This window comes from Musa acuminata, chromosome BXJ3-7 (genome assembly GCF_036884655.1).
Source record: "Musa acuminata AAA Group cultivar baxijiao chromosome BXJ3-7, Cavendish_Baxijiao_AAA, whole genome shotgun sequence".
Taxonomy (NCBI): Eukaryota; Viridiplantae; Streptophyta; class Magnoliopsida; order Zingiberales; family Musaceae; genus Musa; species Musa acuminata.
The window spans coordinates 31,267,618-31,291,938 of record NC_088355.1 but is presented as its reverse complement, the minus strand read 5'-3'; the positions used below and the strand labels follow the sequence as shown (position 1 = coordinate 31,291,938).

Here is a 24,321-nt window from a genome sequence, read left to right as displayed (position 1 = left end):
CAATTGGGTCCCTGAAAAGATTCAAAGTGGGTCGAATGGAGTGAGCCATTCGGACCCTGATTGCACCAGGAGGTGCAACCGCCCCAGCCAGGAGGTGCAACCGCCTGGGCTGTGGGGTTGAGAGGTGCAACCGCCCCAGCCAGGAGGTGCAACCGCCTGGGCTGTGGGGTTGAGAGGTGCAACCGCCCCAGCCAGGAGGTGCAACCGCCAGGGTTGCAAGGCTGGGAGGTGCAACCGCCCCAGCCAGGAGGTGCAACCGCCAGGGTTGCAAGGCTGGGAGGTGCAACCGCTCCAGCCAAGAGGTTGCACCGCCAGAGCTCAAGTTCCGAGCTCTGCCAGGCGATGCAACCACCGAGCTCAGTCTTCGAGCTCTGGCAGAGTGGTGCATCAGCCTGAGCTCAGTCTCGAGCTTTGCCAGGTGATGCATTCACCAAGCTCAGTCTTCGAGCTCTGGCAGAATGGTGCATCAGCTTGAGCTCAGTTTGGAGCTCTGCCAAGTGATGCAACCACCAAGCTCAGATTTCGAGCTCTGCCAGGTGATGCAACCACCAAGATCAGTCTTCGAGCTCTGCCAGGTGATGCAACCATCGAGCTCAGTCTTCGAGCTCTGGCAGAGAGAAGCAATCGGCAGAGCTCAGTCTTCGAGCTCTGCCAGGCGGTGCCACCTCTCCAGTCGAGAGGTGCAACCGCCTGATCCCAGAATTCTGGGATTTGATCGATTTGATCGTTTTGAGCTCGAATTTTGAATTGGGTTGGGGCCTATAAATACCCCACCCATTCAGCACTGAAAAGATACAGACCAATACCGAAATCTTGATCTTTTCTGTGATTCTAAGAGCTCAAAAGTGTTGTAAAGCCTTTAAGTCTCCTCCTTCTATTCTTCAAGTTTTCAATTGTAAAGTGAGGAGAGAAAGGTCTGTAAAGGTTGTCTCCTAAGCCTGTCAAAAGGAGAAGAAATTGTAAGAGGGAAGTTTGGCCTTCGCCCATTGAAGGAAGGCACCTAGTTGACGTCGGCAACCTCATCGGTGGAGGAAGCCAAAAGTGGAGTAGGTCAAGGCTGACCGAACCACTCTAAATCTCTGGTTTGCGTTTAATTTCGAGTACTTTATCATTACTGCAAACCTCCCTCATCACTACTGCTCTCTGCGCTTTCACGAACAAGTTCTAAGAGCTGTTCTTCGAAATCTGCATTCAGACGTAACTTCATATTTTCATACATTACAGCTTACGTTTACGTTTGATTCTGCAGAACTGTTTTCCGCGCTTTTACGAACGAGCTTCCTTGCAGTTTACGCTTACATTTTAATCCTATTAATAACTGCAATCTGTCCTCTACGATTTTAAGAACGAGTTTCAACATTTAGACGTAAAACTGCATTCAGACGTAAATCGGCTTTCCTCGCTCAATCATCAGATTTCAGTTCACGTTTACGTCTTGATTTCAACTGCATACTGCCTTCTGTGAGTATACAAACGAGTTTCAAAGTTTAGACGTAAATCTGCGTCTAGACGTAAAACTGTGTTTAGACGTAAATCTGCGTTTAGACGTAAAACTGCGTTTGGACGTAAATCTACGTTTAGACGTAAAACTGCGTTTAGACGTAAAACTGCGTTTAGACGTAAAACTACGTTTAGACGTAAAACTGCGTTTAGACGTAAATCTGCGTTTAGACGTAAATCTGCATTTAGACGTAAATCTGAGTTTAAACGCAAAACTGCGCTTAAACGCAAAACTGCGCTTAGACGCAAAACTGCGCTTAAACGCAATCTGCACTTAGACGCAAACTGCACTTAGATACAAACTGAGAATTTGCTTTTGCATCACAATAGTTTTTGAACGAACGCAGCTTTTGGTTTTTAAATTATTATAAGATTTCCGCTGCACTAATTCACCCCCCCCCTCTTAGTGCTCTCGATCCTAACAATTGGTATCAGAGCAAGGTTAACTCTCTAAAGGATTAAAACCCAAGAGAGATGGCATACGCCGGAAACCAAGAGGGGCATTCGATTACACGTCCACCCATGTTCAGTGGAACGGACTACACTTACTGGAAGACCCGAATGAGGATCTTTCTTATTTCTATGGATTTTGAACTATGGAACCTTGTTGAAAATGGATTTTCAAAATCTTCTCTTCCAATGATCGATTGGAACGATTTGGAGAAGAAGGCTTTCGCTCTTAACGCAAAGGCTATGAATGCCTTATTTTGCGCACTAGATAAAAACGAATTTAATCGTGTTTCAACTTGCGAAACTGCTTTTGATATTTGGCACACACTTGAAGTGACCCACGAGGGCACAAGTAGAGTGAAAGAGTCAAAAATCAATTTGTTGCTACATTCTTTTGAACTTTTTCGAATGAAACCGAGTGAAACCATTGGCGACATGTTTACCCGTTTCACGGATGTCGTCAACGGTCTAAAAGGACTCGGAAAGAGTTTTTCGGATTTTGAGCTTGTTAATAAGATACTAAGATCCCTTCCTAAGAGTTGGGATCCTAAAGTCACCGCAATTCAAGAGGCAAAAGATCTGCGAAACTTCCCTCTTGAAGAACTAATCGGGTCATTAATGACCTACGAAATGACCTGCAAAGCTCATGAAGAGCAAGAAGACATCCTTCCAAAGAACAGGAAGGATATGGCACTTAAAACTTCTGAATGCCACTTGAGAGAAAACTCAAGTGATGAGGACTGTGATGATGACTTAGCATTTTTGACAAGAAAGTTTAAGAAGTTCTTCAAAAGAAACAAGTTTAAAAACGATGTGAAAAATAAACTTGAACCTAAGAAGGACCAAGTGATCTGCTACGAATGTAAAAAGCCGGGACATTACAAAAGTGATTGTCCCCAAGTTAAGAAAAGAACAACAAAGAAGAAGGCGCTCCAAGCAACATGGGATGATTCGAGCGCATCTGAGGAAGAAGAATCCAACACCGAGCAAGTTGCTCATTACGCCTTTATGGCTATCGAAGAGGAGGTAACGAATTTATTAGATGCTGATTTATCTTTCGATGAATTATTAAATGCCTTCCATGATTTATTTGATGAATGCAAAGTTATAAATAGAAAATACAAGATGCTAAAAAAGGTACATGATAATCTTACTTGTGAGTTTGATAAGTTAAAAGTCGAACATCATGATAATTTAAATTCATGTATCAAATGTCATGATTTAGAAACTTTACAAAAAGAAAACTTGCTACTTAAGGACACCTTGAAGAAATTCGAGGTTGGTAGCAAGTCATTAAACATGATCCTTACAAACAAGGGTCATGCTCCCAAAAGAAGTGGGATTGGATTTGTGAGGAGTCCTCACCGAAATCCAACTACCTTTGTAAGAGGCCCCATCTTACACGTTCAACACCAAACCAAGTGCAACTTTTGTTGCAAATCTGGACACAAGACACATTGTTGTCCATTCAAGAAAACAAGTCCAAACAAATTAGTTTGGGTTCCTAAAGGAACCATGATAAACTCTATGCAACATGATAGAAAATGTAGATCTATTTATGAGGCACCCAAAAGCAAATGGGTACCTAAACATCATTCTTTCTTGTAGAAAACTAAACAATCGCAAGCTAGGAGCAAGAAATGGTACCTTGATAGTGGATGCTCAAGGCATATGACCGGAGATCCATCTCAATTCTCTAAGCTCTCTAGCATAGACGAAGGATATGTCACCTTCGGAGACAACAACAAGGGTAAAATCATTGGCAAAGGAACCATAGGTAACAAATCCAACCTCTCTATTAAAGATGTTTTACTAGTTGATGGTCTAAAACATAACCTCTTGAGCATTAGTCAATTATGTGATAAAGGATATATTATAAGATTTGAATCTAATGCCTGCATCATTGAAAAACCACACAAAAATATATCTATGATTGCATTAAAACAAAACAACGTTTACACTATTGACATCAATGACTTATGTGATGAAATGTGCCTTGCCGTTATGAATGAGGATGCTTGGCTATGGCATAGAAGATTAGGTCATGCTAGCATGAAACTAATCAATCAAGTATCATCTAGAGAACTTGTAAGAGGAATTCCTCATATCAAGTTCATCAAAGATAATGTATGTGATGCTTGCCAATTAGGTAAGCAAATTAGGGGTTGCTTCAAAGCTAAGAATCAAATAAGCACCTCTAGGCCCTTACAATTGATCCATATGGACTTGTTCGGACCAATCTCTACATCAAGTCTAGGAGGTAGCAAATACGCCTTTGTCATTATTGATGACTACAGCAGATATACATGGACCTACTTCTTAAAACAAAAAAATGAATGCTTTAGACATTTTACCAAGTTTTGTAAACTTGTTCAAAATGAGAAGGAATCTATGATTTCGTCAATTAGAAGTGATCACGGTGGAGAATTTCAAAACCATGACTTCCAAGAATTCTGTGAACTCAATGGATACAACCATAACTTCTCTACTCCAAGAAATCCTCAACAAAATGGGGTAGTAGAAAGAAAAAATCGAAATTTGCAAGAAATGGCAAGAACCATGTTGAATGAACATAGCCTACCCAAATATTTCTGGGCCGAAGCTGTAAACACTGCATGTTATATTTTAAATAGAGTCCTAGTAAGACCCTTACTCTCCAAAACTCCTTATGAGTTATGGAATAACAAAAAACCCAATGTCTCATATTTTAAAGTCTTTGGGTGTAAGTGTTTTATCTTGAATGAAAAGGATAACTTAGGAAAATTCGATGCTAAGTCTGATGAAGGAATCTTTCTTGGTTATTCTTCGGTTTCTAAAGCTTTTCGCATCTTCAATAAAAGAACCTTAATTATTGAAGAATCCATCCATGTTGTTTTCAATGAGATTTCAGAAATTAAGAAAAATGATCTTGATGATGATGTTAATTTTGATTCCTTGAATTTAAACGAAACCCCGTCTCCAACTAGCAACTTGGTTGCATCCACTTCCAAAACATCCTTACCCAAGGATTGGAAGTATATAGATGCTCATCCTAAGGAGCTAATCCTAGGAGACACATCAAAGGGGGTTCAAACACGATCTTCTTTTAAAAACTTTTGTGCCAACGCCGCTTTTCTCTCCCAAATTGAACCCAAATGTGTTGATGAAGCCATGAAAGATGATTCATGGATCATCGCAATGCAAGATGAATTAAATCAATTTGAGAGAAATGAGGTGTGGACGCTTGTTCCTAAGCCAAATGACCATTTAGTAATTGGTACTAAATGGGTCTTTAGAAACAAGCAAGATGAAAATGGTATCGTGGTTAGAAACAAGGCTAGATTAGTGGCCAAAGGTTTCAACCAAGAAGAAGGTATCGATTACGAAGAAACCTTCGCACCTGTGGCTCGATTGGAAGCCATAAGGATGCTCCTTGCCTACGCTAGTTGCAATAATTTTAAGTTATTTCAAATGGATGTTAAAAGCGCTTTTCTAAATGGTTTCATTTCCGAAGAAGTTTATGTTGAACAACCTCCTGGATTTGAAAACAATGGCTACCCTAATCATGTGTTTAGATTAACTAAAGCTCTCTATGGTTTAAAACAAGCCCCAAGGGCTTGGTATGAGAGACTTAGCTCTTTTCTCATTGAAAATAATTTCATAAAAGGCAAGGTTGATACTACATTATTTATCAAGAATTTTGAAAATGATTTTCTCATTGTTCAGATTTATGTTGATGATATTATCTTTGGTTCTACAAATGAATCTCTTTGTGAATCCTTTTCGAAGACTATGAGTCATGAATTCGAAATGAGTCTAATGGGAGAGTTAACATTCTTCTTAGGACTACAAATCAAACAACTAAGCAATGGCATCTTTATTAGTCAAACCAAATATGCTGTGAGTCTGCTAAAGAAATTCAAAATGAACAATTCAAAAGCCATTGACACTCCTATGAGCACCTCCATTAAGTTAGAAATTGATGAGAATGGAGAAAGCTTCGATCAAAAAACCTATAGGGGTATGATAGGAAGTTTACTTTACCTCACTGCCACCAGACCAGACATCATGTTCAGTGTAGGACTTTGTGCTAGATTTCAATCAGACCCTAAGATATCTCATCTCAAAGCAGTCAAAAGAATACTCAGATATCTTAATGGAACTACCAATCTAGGATTATGGTACCCAAAATCAGAAAATTTTGAATTAACAGCTTATGCTGATGCGGACTTCGCTGGCTGTAAACTAGACAGAAAAAGCACATCAGGATCATGTCAATTTTTAGGACATGCCCTCGTATCCTGGTCATCTAAGAAACAAAACTCGGTTGCCCTATCAACAACCGAAGCTGAATACATTGCAGCAAGTGCATGCTGTGCACAAGTTGTATGGATGAAAAACACTTTAGAAGATTACAAAGTGAATCTTAAAGATATTCCCATTAAATGTGATAACACGAGTGCAATATGCTTAACTAAAAATCCTATACAACACTCAAGAACAAAACACATTGATATTAGACATCACTTTATACGAGATCATGTCACTAATCATGATGTAACCATAGAGTTTATTGATACCAAACATCAACTGGCTGATATCTTCACAAAACCCCTATGTGAAGAACAATTTGATTACATAAGAAGAGAATTAGGAATGTTGATGTGTCCGGATACTTAAACTAGTAAAAATTATTTTTCGGATGTTATTACATGCCTTGACAACGCTTGATCAAATAACATGTTGCAAATTATGTGACAAATATTTTTAACCAAATGCATGTAAGAAGTTCATTTTTCGGGTTGTATGCTAAAAATGGGATGTTCCCGTACACTCTTATGAAAACTCTTTGGAAAATGACTTTCCTCCGTCAAGCAAAAACAATAAAGTGATATTTGTGTCATGACTTCCTTTTTATGCTTGATAATGCTATCATGCTTTTTGTTGATGACAAAGGGGGAGAAAAATATGAATTGATAAACACTATGTCATAGCTGAACTGCCATAATCATATCTATGTCATAGTTGCAAATACTTGAGTGATGCTATAAAAAATGTTATGCCATCCTTGCATCACCAAGAGATATGTGAACATGTACTATAGTTTGCATCATGTCTTGATCTGATATTGTAAAGAAAATGCAAACTTACTAGAATATCTCAAATGTGAGCATCATGTAAAAAGTCCTTCGTTGCTTTATATGATTACATGATGAATGGTTACAAACACAATCATACAAACTTGATGATGTATGTCATGGCTTGACATAATTCTTGAAGAGATACATCATGATAGGCATCATGATGGGAGCATTGATAAGTTTAACTGATCTAACTTATCAATACGTCACTTGAATTCTTAGGTCTTGAATTCAAGGTTGACTTATCTCAACTATGGCATATAGATAGGGGGAGTTAAGGATAACTCCTTTATCAATTGATTGTCATCATCAAAAAGGGGGAGATTGTTGAATCTCGGATTTTGATGATGAAGTCAATTGTCATTTGTTATCTAATCTATGTGTTGAGATAAGTGTGCAGGATTAACTACGATGAGAGTAAGACAAGCAGCAGGAGTTGCGCCGGAGTCAAGATCAGGATCACGTTGGGAGTTCGAGAGCTCGACGGAAGTTCGGACGGTCGTCGGAGGTTCAGAGAGAACAGATCCGAGAAGTCCAGAAGCTTGCCAAGCGAAGCTCGTCGGAACTCGCCAAGTGGATCGTCGCAAAGTCCAGGAGTATGCCGGATGTCCGCAGAAGGATCACCGAAGGTTGTCGGTTGATCGTCGGAAGTTGGCCGGAAACTCGCCGGAAGAAGCGATTGACGCATCGGAGCAAAGCTGCAGAAGTTGTCTTAGAGATATTCGTAGTTAGCACGATGATTAAGCATGAAAATGGGAGGTGATCCCATTAGCTTAATCTTGGGGCAATTGGGTCCCTGAAAAGATTCAAAGTGGGTCGAATGGAGTGAGCCATTCGGACCCTGATTGCACCAGGAGGTGCAACCGCCCCAGCCAGGAGGTGCAACCGCCTGGGCTGTGGGGTTGAGAGGTGCAACCGCCCCAGCCAGGAGGTGCAACCGCCTGGGCTGTGGGGTTGAGAGGTGCAACCGCCCCAGCCAGGAGGTGCAACCGCCAGGGTTGCAAGGCTGGGAGGTGCAACCGCCCCAGCCAGGAGGTGCAACCGCCAGGGTTGCAAGGCTGGGAGGTGCAACCGCTCCAGCCAAGAGGTTGCACCGCCAGAGCTCAAGTTCCGAGCTCTGCCAGGCGATGCAACCACCGAGCTCAGTCTTCGAGCTCTGGCAGAGTGGTGCATCAGCCTGAGCTCAGTCTCGAGCTTTGCCAGGTGATGCATTCACCAAGCTCAGTCTTCGAGCTCTGGCAGAATGGTGCATCAGCTTGAGCTCAGTTTGGAGCTCTGCCAAGTGATGCAACCACCAAGCTCAGATTTCGAGCTCTGCCAGGTGATGCAACCACCAAGATCAGTCTTCGAGCTCTGCCAGGTGATGCAACCATCGAGCTCAGTCTTCGAGCTCTGGCAGAGAGAAGCAATCGGCAGAGCTCAGTCTTCGAGCTCTGCCAGGCGGTGCCACCTCTCCAGTCGAGAGGTGCAACCGCCTGATCCCAGAATTCTGGGATTTGATCGATTTGATCGTTTTGAGCTCGAATTTTGAATTGGGTTGGGGCCTATAAATACCCCACCCATTCAGCACTGAAAAGATACAGACCAATACCGAAATCTTGATCTTTTCTGTGATTCTAAGAGCTCAAAAGTGTTGTAAAGCCTTTAAGTCTCCTCCTTCTATTCTTCAAGTTTTCAATTGTAAAGTGAGGAGAGAAAGGTCTGTAAAGGTTGTCTCCTAAGCCTGTCAAAAGGAGAAGAAATTGTAAGAGGGAAGTTTGGCCTTCGCCCATTGAAGGAAGGCACCTAGTTGACGTCGGCAACCTCATCGGTGGAGGAAGCCAAAAGTGGAGTAGGTCAAGGCTGACCGAACCACTCTAAATCTCTGGTTTGCGTTTAATTTCGAGTACTTTATCATTACTGCAAACCTCCCTCATCACTACTGCTCTCTGCGCTTTCACGAACAAGTTCTAAGAGCTGTTCTTCGAAATCTGCATTCAGACGTAACTTCATATTTTCATACATTACAGCTTACGTTTACGTTTGATTCTGCAGAACTGTTTTCCGCGCTTTTACGAACGAGCTTCCTTGCAGTTTACGCTTACATTTTAATCCTATTAATAACTGCAATCTGTCCTCTACGATTTTAAGAACGAGTTTCAACATTTAGACGTAAAACTGCATTCAGACGTAAATCGGCTTTCCTCGCTCAATCATCAGATTTCAGTTCACGTTTACGTCTTGATTTCAACTGCATACTGCCTTCTGTGAGTATACAAATGAGTTTCAAAGTTTAGACGTAAATCTGCGTCTAGACGTAAAACTGCGTTTAGACGTAAATCTGCGTTTAGACGTAAAACTGCGTTTGGACGTAAATCTACGTTTAGACGTAAAACTGCGTTTAGACGTAAAACTGCGTTTAGACGTAAAACTACGTTTAGACGTAAAACTGCGTTTAGACGTAAATCTACGTTTAGACGTAAATCTGCATTTAGACGTAAATCTGAGTTTAAACGCAAAACTGCGCTTAAACGCAAAACTGCGCTTAGACGCAAAACTGCGCTTAAACGCAATCTGCACTTAGACGCAAACTGCACTTAGATACAAACTGAGAATTTGCTTTTGCATCACAATAGTTTTTGAACGAACGCAGCTTTTGGTTTTTAAATTATTATAAGATTTCCGCTGCACTAATTCACCCCCCCCCTCTTAGTGCTCTCGATCCTAACAGGTTGGGGCCTATAAAGTTCCTTCTTGTAGAATTATGAGGTGCATACACTCATTTATACAAACATCATAAAATCTATTCCTGTAAAAATTCGCAGCATAAGTTCATGATTCATATTTGGGTAGGCTATGTTCATTCAACATGGTTCTTGCCATTTCTTGTAAATTTCGATTTTTTCTTTCTACTACTCAATTTTGTTGAGGATTTCTTGGAGTAGATAAATTTTGATTGTATCCATTGAGTTCACAAAATTCTTGGAAATTATGGTTTTGAAATTCTCCACCGTGATCACTTCTAATTGACGAAATCATAGAACCCTTTTCATTTTGAACAAGTTTACAAAACTTGGTAAAATATCTAAAGCATTCATTTTTCTGTTTTAAGAAGTAGGTCCATGTATATCTGCTATAGTCATCCACAATGACTAAGGCGTATTTGCTACCTCCTAGACTTGATGTAGAGATTGGTCCGAACAAGTCCATATGGATCAATTGTAAGGGCCTAGAGGTGCTTATTTGATTTTTAGATTTGAAACTACCCTTAATTTGTTTACCTAATTGGCAAGCATCACATACATTATCTTTGATGAACTTGATATGAGGAATTCCTCTTACAAGTTCTTTAGATGATATTTAGTGATTAGTTTCATGCTAGCATGACCTAATCTTCTATGCCAAAGCCAAGCATCCTCATTCAAAACCGAAAAACACATTTCATTACACAAATCATTGATGTCAATAGTATATACATTATTTTGTTTTAATGCAATCATAGACATGTTTTTGTGTAGTTTTTCAATGATGCAAGCATTAGATTCGAATCTGACAATGTATCCATTATCACATAATTGACTAATGCTCAAGAGGTTATGTTTTAAACCATCAACTAACAAAACATCTTCAATAAAGAAGTTGGATTTGTTACCTATGGTTCCTTTGCCAACGATTTTACCCTTGTTGTTGTCTCCGAAGGTGACATAGCCTTCGTCTATGCTAGTGAGCTTAGAGAATTGAGATGGATCTCTGGTCATATGCCTTGAGCATCCACTATCAAGGTACCATCTCTTTCTCCTAGCTTGCGATGGTATAGGTTTCTACAAGAAAGGATGATTTTTAGGTACCCATTTGCTTTTTGGTGCCTCAAAAATAGATCTACATTGTTTATCATGTTGCATAGAATTTATAATAGTTCCTTTAGGAACCTAAATTAATTTATTCGGACTAATTTTCTTGAATGGACAATAATGCGTTTTGTGTCCAAGTTTGCAATAAAAGTTGCATTTGCTTTGGTGTCGAACATGTAAGATGGGTCCTTTTATAAAGGTGGTTGGATTTTGGTGAGGACTTCTCACAAATCCAATTCCACTTCTTTTGGGAACGTGACCCTTGTTTGCAAGGATCATGTTCAATGACTTGCTACCAACCTCGAATTTCTTCAAGGTGTCCTTAAGTAGCAAGTTTTCCTTTCGGAGAGTTTCTAGGTCATGGCATTTTATGCATGAGCCTAAACTATCATGATATTCAGCTTTTAACTTATCGAAATTACAAATAATACTATCATGCTCCTTTTTTAGCAATTTGTATTTTCTACCAATAATTTTGCATTCATCAAATAAGTCATGGAAGGCATTTAATAATTCATCGAAAGATAAATCTGCATCTATTAAATTTGTTACCTCCTCTCCGATGGCCATTATGGCGTAATAAGCAACTTGCTCGATGTTGGACTCCTCTTCTTCAGACGCGCTCGAATCATCCCATGTTGCTTTGAGCGCATTCTTCTTTGATGTTCTCTTTTTGACTTGGGGACAATCACTCTTGTAGTGTCCCGATTTTTTGCACTCATAGCAAATAACTTGGTCCTTCTTGGGTTCAAGTTTATTTTTTGTGTCATTCTTAAACTTGTTTCTAAATGAATTTTTTAAATTTTCTTGTTAGAAGTGCCAAGTCATCATCATAGTCCTCATCACTTGAGTTTTCTTTCAAGTGGTCTTCTGAAGTTCTAAGTGCTATATCCTTCCTGTTCTTTGGAAGGATGTCTTCTTGCTCTTCATGAGCTTTGCAAGTCATCTCGTAGGTCATTAATGACTCAATTAGTTCTTCAAGAGGGAAGTTGTTTAGATCTTTCACCTCTTGAATAGCAGTGACTTTAGGATCCCAACTCTTAGGAAGGGATCTTAGAATCTTATTTACGAGCTCAAAATCCGAAAAACTTTTTTCGAGTCCTTTTAGACCGTTGACGACATCCGTGAAACGGGTAAACATGTCGCCAATGGTCTCACTCGGTTTCATCCGGAAAAGTTCAAAAGAGTGCAACAAAAGATTGATTTTTAATTCTTTCACTCTACTTGTGCCTTCATGAGTCACTTCGAGTGTGTGCCAAATATCAAATATGGTTTCACAAATCGAAACACGATTAAACTCGTTTTTATCAAGTGCACAAAATAAGGCATTCACAGCCTTTGCATTTAGAGTGAAAGACTTCTTCTCCAAATTATTCCAATCGATCATTGGAAGAGAAGACTTCGAAAAACCGTTTTCGATAAGATTCCAAAGTTCAACATCCATAGAAATAAGAAAGATCCTCATTCGGGTCTTCCAATAGGTGTAGTCCGTCTCATTGAACATGGGTGGACGTGTAATAGAATGACCCTCTTGGTTTCCGGCATAAGCCATCTCTCTTGGGTTTTAATCCGTTTGAGAGTTAACCCCGCTCTGATACCAATTGTTAGGATCAAGAGCACTAAGAGGGGGCGTGAATTACTACAGCGGAAATCTTTTGACGATTAAAACTTCGTTCGTTGATAAAAATGATTTCGGTGTAAAAGCCGATTCTAAAATTGCTTTAACTTAAGATTAAGCGAGATGACGTTAAAGTAAATCTTTGAAGGCAGTTTGCAGTTATGATGGAAATCAAAATGTAAGCGCAAACTGAAATACGACGTTCGTACGATAAAACTGGTTTACGTCTAAATGCCGATTCTAAAAATACTGAACTTTAAGATACGTTTTGTAAATGCGCAGAAGGCAGTTTGCAGTTATGATTGAAATCAAAACGTAAACGTAAACTGAAATATGATGATCATACGAAAAAGTCGATTTACGTCTAAACGCAGATTCGGAAAGCTCGGAACTTAGAAACTCATTCATAAAAGCGCAGAAGGCAGTAAGCTATTGAGGAGGTTTGTAGTAAAGATAAAATGCTCAAAGTAAATGCAAACCGAGATTTAGAGAGGTTCGGTCAATCTTGACCTACTCCACTTTTGGCTTCCTCCACCGACGAGGTCACCGACGTCAACTAGAGGCCTTCCTTCAATAGGCGAAGGTCAACCACCCTTTTACAGTTTCATTCCTTTTGAAGGGCTTAGGAGACAACCCTTATAGAAATTTTCTCTCCTCTCTTTACAACTCAGAACTTAAGAGACAACACCGCCTGCCAGAGCTTGAAGACTGAGCTTAGGCGGTGCCATCTCCTGTCAGGGGAGGTTGCACCGCCCAGTCTCGCTCGGAGACTGAGCCCAGGCGGTGCTACCTCCTGGCTGGGGCGGTTGCACCGCCTAGTCTCGCTCGGAGACTTAGCTCAGGCGGTGCTACCTCCTGGCTTGGGCGGTTGCACCTCCCAACAAAAATCAGGGTCCGAATGGGTTGATCCATTCGGCCCAATTTGGGTTTTTTAGGGGCCCAATTGCCATAAGATTAAGTTAATGGGATCACCTCCCATTTCCAACTTAATCATTATGCTAACTACGCTAATTTCTAAGACAATTTCTGCAGCTTGCTCCAGTGCGTCAATTTCTGCTTCTTCCGGTGAACTTCCGTCGATCATCCGATGAACCCTCGGTGATGCTCCTGCGGACTTCCGGCAAACTCCTGGACTTGCGACAATCCACTTGGCGAGTTCCGACGAGCTTCTTTGGCAAGCTTATGGACTTCTCGGATTTGTTCTCGCAGAACCTCCGACGACTGTCCGAACTTCCGTCGAACTCTCGAACTCCCAACGTGATCATTGTCTCGACTCCGACGCAACTCCTACTGCATGTCTTATTTTCATCGTAGTTAATCCTGCACACTTATCTCAACACGTAGATTAGATAACAAATGACAATTGAATTCATCATCAAAATCTGAGATTCAACAGAAGTAAGTTTTAAGTGTGCAAGATTAACTACGATAGCGATCAAGGCATAAAGCAAAATGAAGTCCCGGAGTGAAGAACGAGATTTCGTTGGGAGTTCGAGAGTTCATCGGAAGTCTGGACGTTCATCTAAAGTTCTACCGAAATTGACCTAGAAGTCTAGGAGCTTGCCAAAGAAGCTCATCCGAACTCTCCAAGAAGATCATCATGAAGTCCAAGAGCTTGCTAGGAGTCCACTGGAACATTGTCGAGAGATTGTCAGAAGTTTGCTAGAAGATCGCTAGAAGCTCGCCGGAAGAAATATAGATTTACCAGACTTATTTAGCTTAATGTATGCCTTAAAATTCTTAGTTAGCACATAATTGGGTTAGAATTAGGCCAACTCAATTAGGGACCAATTGGGCCCAAGTTTGGACTGTGTTGGGCCAAGTGAAAAGGCCCAAACAATGACCCAACAGGTGGAACCGTCGTGGTGCAATCTCCGAGACTATATCAGGCGATGGTACCATCGGTTTGGGCGATGGTACCATCGGTTTGGGCGATGGTACCACCCAGACACAATCTCCGAGAGATTGTCAAGCGGTGGTACCGCTAAGTGCAAGCGGTGGTACTACCCATATCCCGAAATCTAGGGGATTTGAATTTTGGTTTTGATGTCATTTGGAGTCTATAAATACCCCAGCTATTCCTGCATGGATCAAGAAAGAAAGTAGAGCAAAACTTTGTGATTCTAAAGTTATAAACCCTATTAGAAAGTTGAGTTCCCTCCTCCTAAAGCTTAGAGAGAGTTTTAAGGGAGGTGTGTGAGGGATACCTTATAAAAGAGGGTTGTAAAAGGTTGTCTCCTAAACCTATGAAAAGGAGAAGAGGGGTGTAAAAAGGTAGTTGATCTTGCCCGTTGAAAGAATATAATTAGTGGATATCGGTGGCCTTGACGAAAGAGGAATCGGGAGTGTATGTAGGTCACGACGATCGAACCATTATAAAATCTGGTTTGTATTTTTGCTTTGCTATTTACATTTATTGCAAACGGCTATACTTCCTCGTTACTCTAGCTGCACACTCTTACGAACGTATTTCAAGTTAATATCTTTCTGAAATCGATTTTAATCGAACGAAAGAATTTTGGACTGACATAATTTTATCTGCTATACTAATTCACCCCCCCTCTTAGTGCCGACACGTTCCTAACAATACCATAATCTATAGTTCCAACAATATATTATAGAATTCTTTTAACAACTCTGAAATGATGTTTACTTAGGCTATGCATAAACCTGGATACTACATCAACAAAGAAGGTAATATCTGATCGAGTATAAGTTAAATAAATCAAACCTCCAACCAAACTGCTATAATATTTTCATTTGTTAAACATGTACCATCTTCAAGTTTCAATTTCTCATTTATATTCATGGGTGTTGATGTAGCTTTGCAATTAATCATGTTAGATTTTTTTAGTAGATTCATTGCATACTTCTTTTATGAAATCAAAATTCCATCTGAATCTTGCTTTACTTCTAAACTAAGAAAATAGTGGAAAAGATCTAGATATGACATTTCAAACTTATTCATCATGCTTTTTTAAAATTGTCACAAAAGGGTTAGATGAACTCATATATATAATATCAACAATATAAAGGTAAATCATTAGAATATTATATTCACCTTTATTCTTTAGATAAAGAGTAGATTCATTATTGTTCATCTTAAATTCATTTTGATGAAAATAATAATTAATTTTATTTTACCATGCCCTTGTAGCTTATTTAATCACATAAAGAGCTTTTTTTAGCTTATACATATTTTCTTCATGTCCTTTAGCCAAAAAACCTTCCGGGTAATAAAAATCTCTTCATATAAATCTTCATTTAAAAATATAGATTTCACATCAAATTGATAAACAAGCCAACTCAAGTGAGAAGCTAAAGTTAAGAAAGTTCTCACGGTTTCAAATCTAACAACCGGAGAAAAAGTATTATCAAAATCATTATCTTGTTGTTATAAATATCCTTTTGCTACAAGCTGAGCCTAATACTTTTGGATACTTCCATCTGCATTATACTTTGTTTTGAACACCTATTTTAATCTAATAACTTTCTTTTCTTTCATTAGATTCATTAGCTCTCAATTTTCTTTCTTCTCAATTAACTTGATTTCCTTCTTCATTATTTTTCGTCATTCGTCTTTTTCAACTGCTTCCTCAAAAGTTATAGGATCTGAAATAAATAAAATAAATATTGAGTCATAAATTTCTATTAGTGATATAAATTTTTCTAGAGGGGTTTCATCTAAGGAATCAGAATTTGAACTGCTATTGGGTGAGGTTGACAATGAACTTATTGGAGAAGAATCTACACTTGATTTTGTAGAGTATCTAGTTATGTTGGAATCTGAATTTGTATTCCATCTTTATTGGTCTCTTAATTCCAACTTGTTCTTTCATCAAACACAATATTTCTATTAATAATAACTTTGCTACTAATAGGATTATACAATTGATATGCTTTGAATTGTAAAGAATAACCAATTAAAATATATTTTTTAGATTTTTCATTAAGTTTGTGATGATTTTATAAATTTACCAAAGCATAAGCAATACAACAAAAAATTCTCAAATAGCTTACACTTGGTTTTATACAATATCAAGTCTCAAAAGGAGTTTGATTTATAACAACCTTTATTGGTGAAATATTCAACAAATAAACTATTGTTACAACTACTTCTGCCCAAAACTAATTTGGAAGGTATTTTCCTTTAAGCAAACTTCTTGCCATTTCAATGATAGTTCAATTCTTACGTTCAGTTACACTATTTTGCTATAGTATATATGGTATTGTCAATTCTCTACGAATATAATTTTCTTCACAAAAAATATTAAACTCATTAGATAAAAATTTACCACCTCTATATATCCGAAGTGTCTTTATGTATATACCACTTTACCATTTTACAAGTGCCTTGAATTTTTAAAAATTATCAAATGTTTCATATTTCAGTTCCAGAAAATATACCCAACTCATGCGGCTATAATCATTAGTAAACAATAGAAAATATTGACTTCTACTAAATAATTTTATATTCATAGATCTACATAAGTCAGCACGAATTAATTCAAGACAATTAAATGCTCTCAATGTTTTTTCAATGGGAAATAGTTTTCTACTTTATTGTCCATAAATTCATCCCTATATTTCAAGTATATTAATTTTGGATAATCAAAAAACTATTTTTTTTATTTAACAATCTTAAACTTTTAATGTTAAGGTATCTATATTTTAAAAGTCATAAATTAGGCTCATTCTTTTAAGTTGCAACAAAAGCATGCTTTTTAATATTTGAAACATCAAGTGCAAATATCTTGTTTTACGTTATGCAAATATTTACCATAATCAAACCAAATTTTTATCTTTAATAGTAAATAAACTATCATCAAATATAATAAAATATCTATTATCTATTAATTGGCCAACACTCAATAAATTATATGATAAACTAGGAACAAAAAAAATATTATCAAAGTATTGTACCTTTCCTTTACTTATCTTCACTTTAATTGTTCATTTCCCTTCCATTTGAATTTGTTTATTATCTCTAAGTCTAACTTTCAACTTATGAGTTTCATCAATATTTTTAAATATTGATCTTATGCCTAATATATGATTAGAACATCCACTATTCAAAAATCAAATATCATTTGATATATTATTAACTTATGAATGAGTCATAAATAACTTACTATTTTCTTCATTTTTCTCTGCATTGCTTTTCTCTTTTCTAGTAATCTGCCTTGACTAAACTTTTTATAACAGTAACATTGAATTCCACTCTTACAGTTTTTTTTTCATAATTTGATTGCTTTTGTTCATCATGCCTATCAAAGTGTCCTCTTCCTTTTCCATTTCCTCTACCATGAAATCCTCCTCTGCCACATCATCTTCATGTTGATTTTTTATCTTCTTTTGAAGTAGAAGACTCCCCTTTACTCTGAAATGTTTTTTCTTCATTTTTTTTCAAATGACATGTTCAACCTTGCTTCATGTATTTGCAAGAAACTCATTAGTTCATCAAATGAAAATATAGATAAATATTTTGACTCCTTAATTGTGACAATAACATGATCAAATTTCAGAATTAAACTTCTCAAAACTTTTACAATAATTATATGATCATAAAGATGTTTATCATAAGATTTCATTTGACTAACAATTTTAGTCACTCGAGAAAGAAAATCTTGCACTGATTCATTGCTTTTCATGAATAAAATTTTAAACTCACAATGAAGGTTTTAAAGTTTTATCATAATCACCTTTGAGGAGTCTTAAAATTCTTTTTAAAGTAACATCTAAGCTTGCTTTGAGATTATCGCTGTTGTAATTTTTAAGAAGATTATCTCATGTACAACTTATTGAATGAAGAACGATACCTTTTTTGTTCTTCTTTCTTTTCTCCCTCAACTTGGTTTCTTTATTTAGATCTGTATATTTATTCTCTATTAAGTCCTAAGATTCTAAGACTTGAATAGAGTCTTCATCTTGATATTCCAAAATTTATAACATTTGTCCGAGAAGATGAGAATAAGAGGTTGAGATATTAAATTACTATTGAAAGTCATAATACTTAGTTCAGATTGAACCTTAGCACTGATACCACAAATATTAGGGATGGAGGAGCAATGAAATGATAAAAAATAGAATACTACGATGCAAATAAAAAGAATACTTTTAATCAAGAAAACTGATATAGTATTTAAACAAAAGGTAAGACAGAATACTTCCTAGGGTCATATTTATAAGACCTAATGGTAACTACCTCACTCCATCATGTCACCCATGATTGAGTTAGATGTAAAAATTATCTTGTAACTTCTAGATCATGGACCACTACTTAGAATATACCTATAACTATCTAGAATATGACAACTACCTAGATAATCACTATGAATTAATTCTCAACATGGTGGAGGAGTCGAGGAAGATGGAGAGGGAGAAAGTTGGGGAGGAGGTAGCGGGGGTTGGGGTTGTGGGGAAAAAAAAATTAATAAATTGATATTTGTGAAGTTATAAATAATAATATTATATTATATTATTTTAACAGGGTTGCCGGTAGTAAAAAAATTAATCAAAAGTGAACTATGATTAACAATCTTCTAAAAACGATTTGGCGAATTTTTTCGGTAAAATACTATAAAATAAATTTAAAACTAGAAAAATAATATTATTTATAACCCTTTTAAATCAATACATTATTTTTGAGGTCTTAAGGTAAAGTTCAATTATATTGTTTTCTAAAAACAAGCATAACCGACTAAATCATAAGTTTTTAGATTAAAGTTTCACTGATATTTGGTAATGAGACTCTTTATAACAAAAACATAATTTGAATATATTTTGAAGAAAAATAAATCAAGAATAAGACAATTATACTATTTCCAAAAGATATCATAACTAAGAGAAGTTAATTAAATTAAATATAAATTTGCTCAAAATTTTCAGAGTGAATCTTCATCATAATGAGGCTATGTGGTTATACTTTTGAACAAAAATTTATCATTGGTATAGCTACACTGTTTTTAGGAAACAGTGCAAGTGATTAAGTCTTAAGTTTTATAAACCAAACATTATTTATTCATAGAATCAAAAATAAAAAGATTATGATCTTTCCATATACTTAAATGTCCTTGTAAAATAAAGACCTCAATTATACATTTTTATGCTTGAAAGCATATTTATATATTTAAAAATGTTATTCTTTAACAAAACTTATATACACTTAAATTATTTTTTAAAAAACATCGATCATACATTTTTATATATTCCATAATAATATTTTCTAAATTTTATACTTCTAAATATAATTTTGATATATATACAAGGTAGTCCTTTCTTATTATGGTATATGTTGAAGGGGCTGAACACACCCTTTTTATAAGAAAAATTTTGGAATATATATATATATATATATATATAACGATACTAATTATCATTTTCTTTCTCATCATTCTCTTTCTTTAATCTTTCTCATTTATACTTTTTTTAATGTTATATTCTCACTATACAGTGTGAGAGATAGCTAACAGTGGTTGTAGCTTAAATCATATTATAAGAAATGACTCAAAGTGGACATCTCATAAGGACTTTCCATGTTGAAAATTTCACATAAATTATAAAAATAAAATAAAATCATGTTGTCTTCTCCATAACCGATCCAATTATTTAATATGTAGTAGATTCATCAAGCCATTTTACTGTCATATGATCATCTGCCCAATTAAATATATAGGTTGAAGTGCTAGCTAATAAGGTCATTTCAGCACAACTACATCATTTTTCATGGATTACCTGCTTGAATAGGCATGACAAATGTGCTTGATATGTTTAGCAATCACTCGCTGTAAGCTTCAGAATCACTTCTCAGAAAACAAAGTGATTGCCAAGCTTACTCCAAGACATGCAATTAACAAGACAAGCATTTGATGAACCATAAGGCAAATTAAATCTGTCCCACCATTCTTAATTTGGAACCACTAGTGCAGGAATAAGATATAGTTACCAGTCATTCTCCCATCTTTACTCCTGGTACACATCCTGTTTGCAGCATGTAGGTCAAGAAAGCTATCACAAACTTCATGTGTTGATCCATATATGCTCTCTGAATTTGCTCAAATGCTACATGTGTTATCTTCCTGCCCAATCTCACAAGCTTCTTGTGTGGAAGCAATTTGCTGAGAATTCTGGCTCAAATTGCCTGAAATGCAACTCAATGTAGCATCCACTGTCTAAGAAGTTAGAAGGAAAATGAATCAGAGCCCTTACACCACATCAGTTTCTTTGATGACAGTACTACATCCGGTTGTCTTCCATATGTTCCGCTGCTCCATCATTTCTCTTGCCTTCAAGGCCTCATTATATTGACTGGAAGTTGCATACATGTTTGATACAAGCACATAAACCCCACTCTCGTCTGTTTCCAGCTCTTGCATCCCCTCCATGGCCTGTTCTGCAGACTTAAGGTCACTCCTAGTTCTGCAACCACCAAGGAGAGCCCCCCACACTGCGATGTCCGGTTTATAAGGCATTTCTGTAATCAACGCTTGTGCTTCTTCTAGCTGACCATTTCGGCAAAGTAAGTCGATCAAACAACCATAGTGTTGGATTCTTGGTTGAATTCCAAAGTCTTTCTCCATCGAATTAAAGATCTGTCGACCCTCTTCCACCAGCCCTCCGTGACTACAAGCAAATAATACACTCAAAAACGTTACGTCATTAAGCTTAAGTCCTTTCCTAATCATCAAGTCGAAGAGTTTCAGTGAGTCTTTTATCCTCCCATGCGTCGCAAATGCTTTGATCATCACATTCCAGCAAAATACATCCTTTTCAACCATCTTGATGAAGACTTTGAATGCTGAGTCTATGTCGCTGCACTTGGCATACATTTCTATCAGTGCAGTTCCAACTATGGCTCCCAGCTGAAGCCCATCTCTTATCAAACTGAAATGTATCCATTTTCCAGTCTCCAAATCTCCAAGATGAGCACAGGCGGATAGAGCAGAGACAAACGTGTATCCATCCGGAGCCACTCCCTGTGACTGCATCTGAGAGAAGAGTTTGCACGCCTGCTGATACTCCCCATGAGATGTGTAACTCGATAGCATGCAGTTCCAGGAAACCACATTCCTCCCAGGCATTTCATCGAACAGCCTCCTTGCCGCTCTAAGATCACCAGCTTTCGATAAAGCTGTCATCATCGAGGTCCATGACACCACGTCCGTCACTGGCATCCTCCGGAAGAAGTCCAGTGCTCTCTTTTTATCCAACGATCTCAAGTAGCCTGAAAGCATCGAGTTCCACGACACCACGTCTCGCTGCGGCATGTCATCGAAGATCCTCTTCGCTGACTCTACATCACCAAAACCAATATATTCGGAGACCATTCTGTTCCAAAGCCCTATGGTTTTCGTCATCATGCCATCAAAAACTCTTCGTGCATCGACCAATGCGCCAACTGCAAGACGAGACCGCTCCATCTCGATATAAAATCTCAACAGCGAACTAGCAACAGAGGCGACTGTGTCGTATCCGGTCTTGATAACTTGACAGTGAGATTTCTTACCGTAGCCATTGTTTCCAAGACGGGTGCAAGAGTCTAAAACATAGGGGTAAGTAAAATTATTAGGCTTCAGCCCTCTCTGAAGCATTTCTTCGAACATGAGAAGTGAGCTCTCGTGAGGCCCACTGTAGGCGTAACCGCGGATCATGCTGTTGTAGAGGAGGACGTGAGGGGCGGCGGCGGAGAAGTAGAAAAAGAGATGCTCGGCGTAGTCCATGCGGCCAAAATCGGTGGCTCGGCGGAGGAGGAGGGACGAGAGGGTCGGAGATCGGAAAAGAGAAGTGGTGATAAGGAGGCCATGAATTTGGTCGAGATGGCAGAATCCGCAGCGGGTCAAGAGGTGGGGGATCTGCTGATGGAACGGCACGGAGGCGGCGGCACACATCTCGACCACTCCGCCGGGACGAACGCCTCGACGTCATGGGTTGGCCATCTGGGTCTGGTTAGCATACCGTGAGGATCTGCAGTCCAAGTGAGGGCAGAGGGCAGAGGGCAGAGTGAAGCCTTCGTGTCTAAAGTCGGGTAAACTATTCGTGTCGAAAGTCGTATCATTTAGATTGATATCAAAAATCATTTTATTTAATTTATAATACTTAATAATTACTCGATAGAATTAAATAATTGCACAAATAATGAAAAGAAATTATTTTTCACAATATCAGTCACTGCATCAAATAAATACCATTTAAACATCTCCCACTTTTCCAATAAAAAAACAATTAAATGCTTAGCCTCGACCAATGCTCTCTTCTCCTCTGCTTCCTTGTGGATCATACCAATCTTCTTCTTCTTCTTCTTCATTTTCTTGGCATGTTTGGCCTTTTTCTTCTCAAGTTTCTCCTGCTTACACATTTTTGAACTACATGTAAATCTAAAATGAAACAGACTTCGATATCTATCTCAAGTTTAAGTTCTGGATGTTAATATATATTAGGGGCATGTTTTAGATGTGCGTCATGGGATTATGGCAGTACGATGGTTTATAATGAATTATGACTAATGTCAGAATCACATCTTAGGATACTAACAATCTATGATTCAAATAATTCTTTAAGATTACCCAACACCTCATGGCAGCTAACAGTCTATATCTAGATTACCCAACATCTCATGGAAGCTAATAATCTATATTAAGATTACCCAATATCTCAAGGCAGCTAACGATCTATGTTTCGAACACCACCATCTACAACACAATGAAATTTTACAAGCTTTTGTTGTATAAGAGTGGTAATATGGCTTCCTCTAACTCCGGCAGCCTCATTTTCTACATCTTTTCATTAACACATAAATTTGGTGTGTACTTTACATGTAAATATCTATAAATCTTAATTATTTTATTAATGTAATTTCATTAAAAAACTTAAACTTATATATGAGACGTGATCTAATTTATATTTATAACACTCATTATATCTAAGGGCTTAAGTTAGTAGATTACACATGATATATATTTTTGACAATAAAAGAAGTCATTTACCTCGATCATTATAAGCTCAGCCTCAAGAGCTGCCTTCTTAGAGTTTTCCCATGAGAGAATAGAAAACATCTTTTTCTGAGCTCTGTTTGGCATTTCAGTGATAATGGTTAAATGGAAGAAATATAGCATTGAAGTTCTAACAACTAATATAAACAATACTCACACCTCCGCAAACAGAACTTCAAATGAATTGATAGATATGTTTATGATGTTCTAAAAAATACTAACTGTAAAATCATAAAGATGCACAGTTTTTCAGGTCAAGCTCAAGCTTATTTTTATGAAATGAGGAAAAGGAAAAGGCAATTAAGAGGTAATATAATATATTATGACTTAGGTGACTGCTTGACATCAAAGATATATATCTTAAGCTTGCTTTGGTCTTCTCACTTTCTTCCCAAGCCTTGACCAAAGACAACCTCTTCTCATTCTCCACCTGTGCCAGAAGAGCATCTGCACAACCACAGCATTTATTAACATTTTTCAAGATTATATAATATAATATATTATGACTTAGGTGACTGCTAGACATCAAAGATATATATCTTACTTAGCTTTGGTCTTCTCACTTTCTTCCCAAGCCTTGACCAAAGACAACCTCTTCTCGTTCTCCACCTGTGCCAGAAGAGCATCTGCACAACCACAGCTAATGTGCCTTTACATTTTTCAAGATTATATATCAACAAAAATACTATTTCCAACAACATTTAAGATATTTTCCAAATCCCACCTCTATCAGAGAAAAGGGGGGGGCCCTTTTCTCTGAAGAAGAATCTGCAATTCAGAATAGCGCGGGCAGATAGAAAACTTCACGATTAGCC

General features: G+C 37.6%; 1 protein-coding gene across 1 annotated transcript; it reads right to left on the bottom strand.

The window, feature by feature from the left end:
• Positions 1-20,394: 20,394 nt before the first annotated feature.
• Positions 20,395-22,506, bottom strand: LOC135642486 (pentatricopeptide repeat-containing protein At3g29230-like). Its single transcript, XM_065158681.1, has one exon. The coding sequence runs from the start codon at positions 22,403-22,405 to the stop codon at positions 20,723-20,725; it is 1,683 nt and encodes a 560-aa protein (XP_065014753.1). The 5' UTR covers positions 22,406-22,506; the 3' UTR covers positions 20,395-20,722.
• Positions 22,507-24,321: the final 1,815 nt, after the last annotated feature.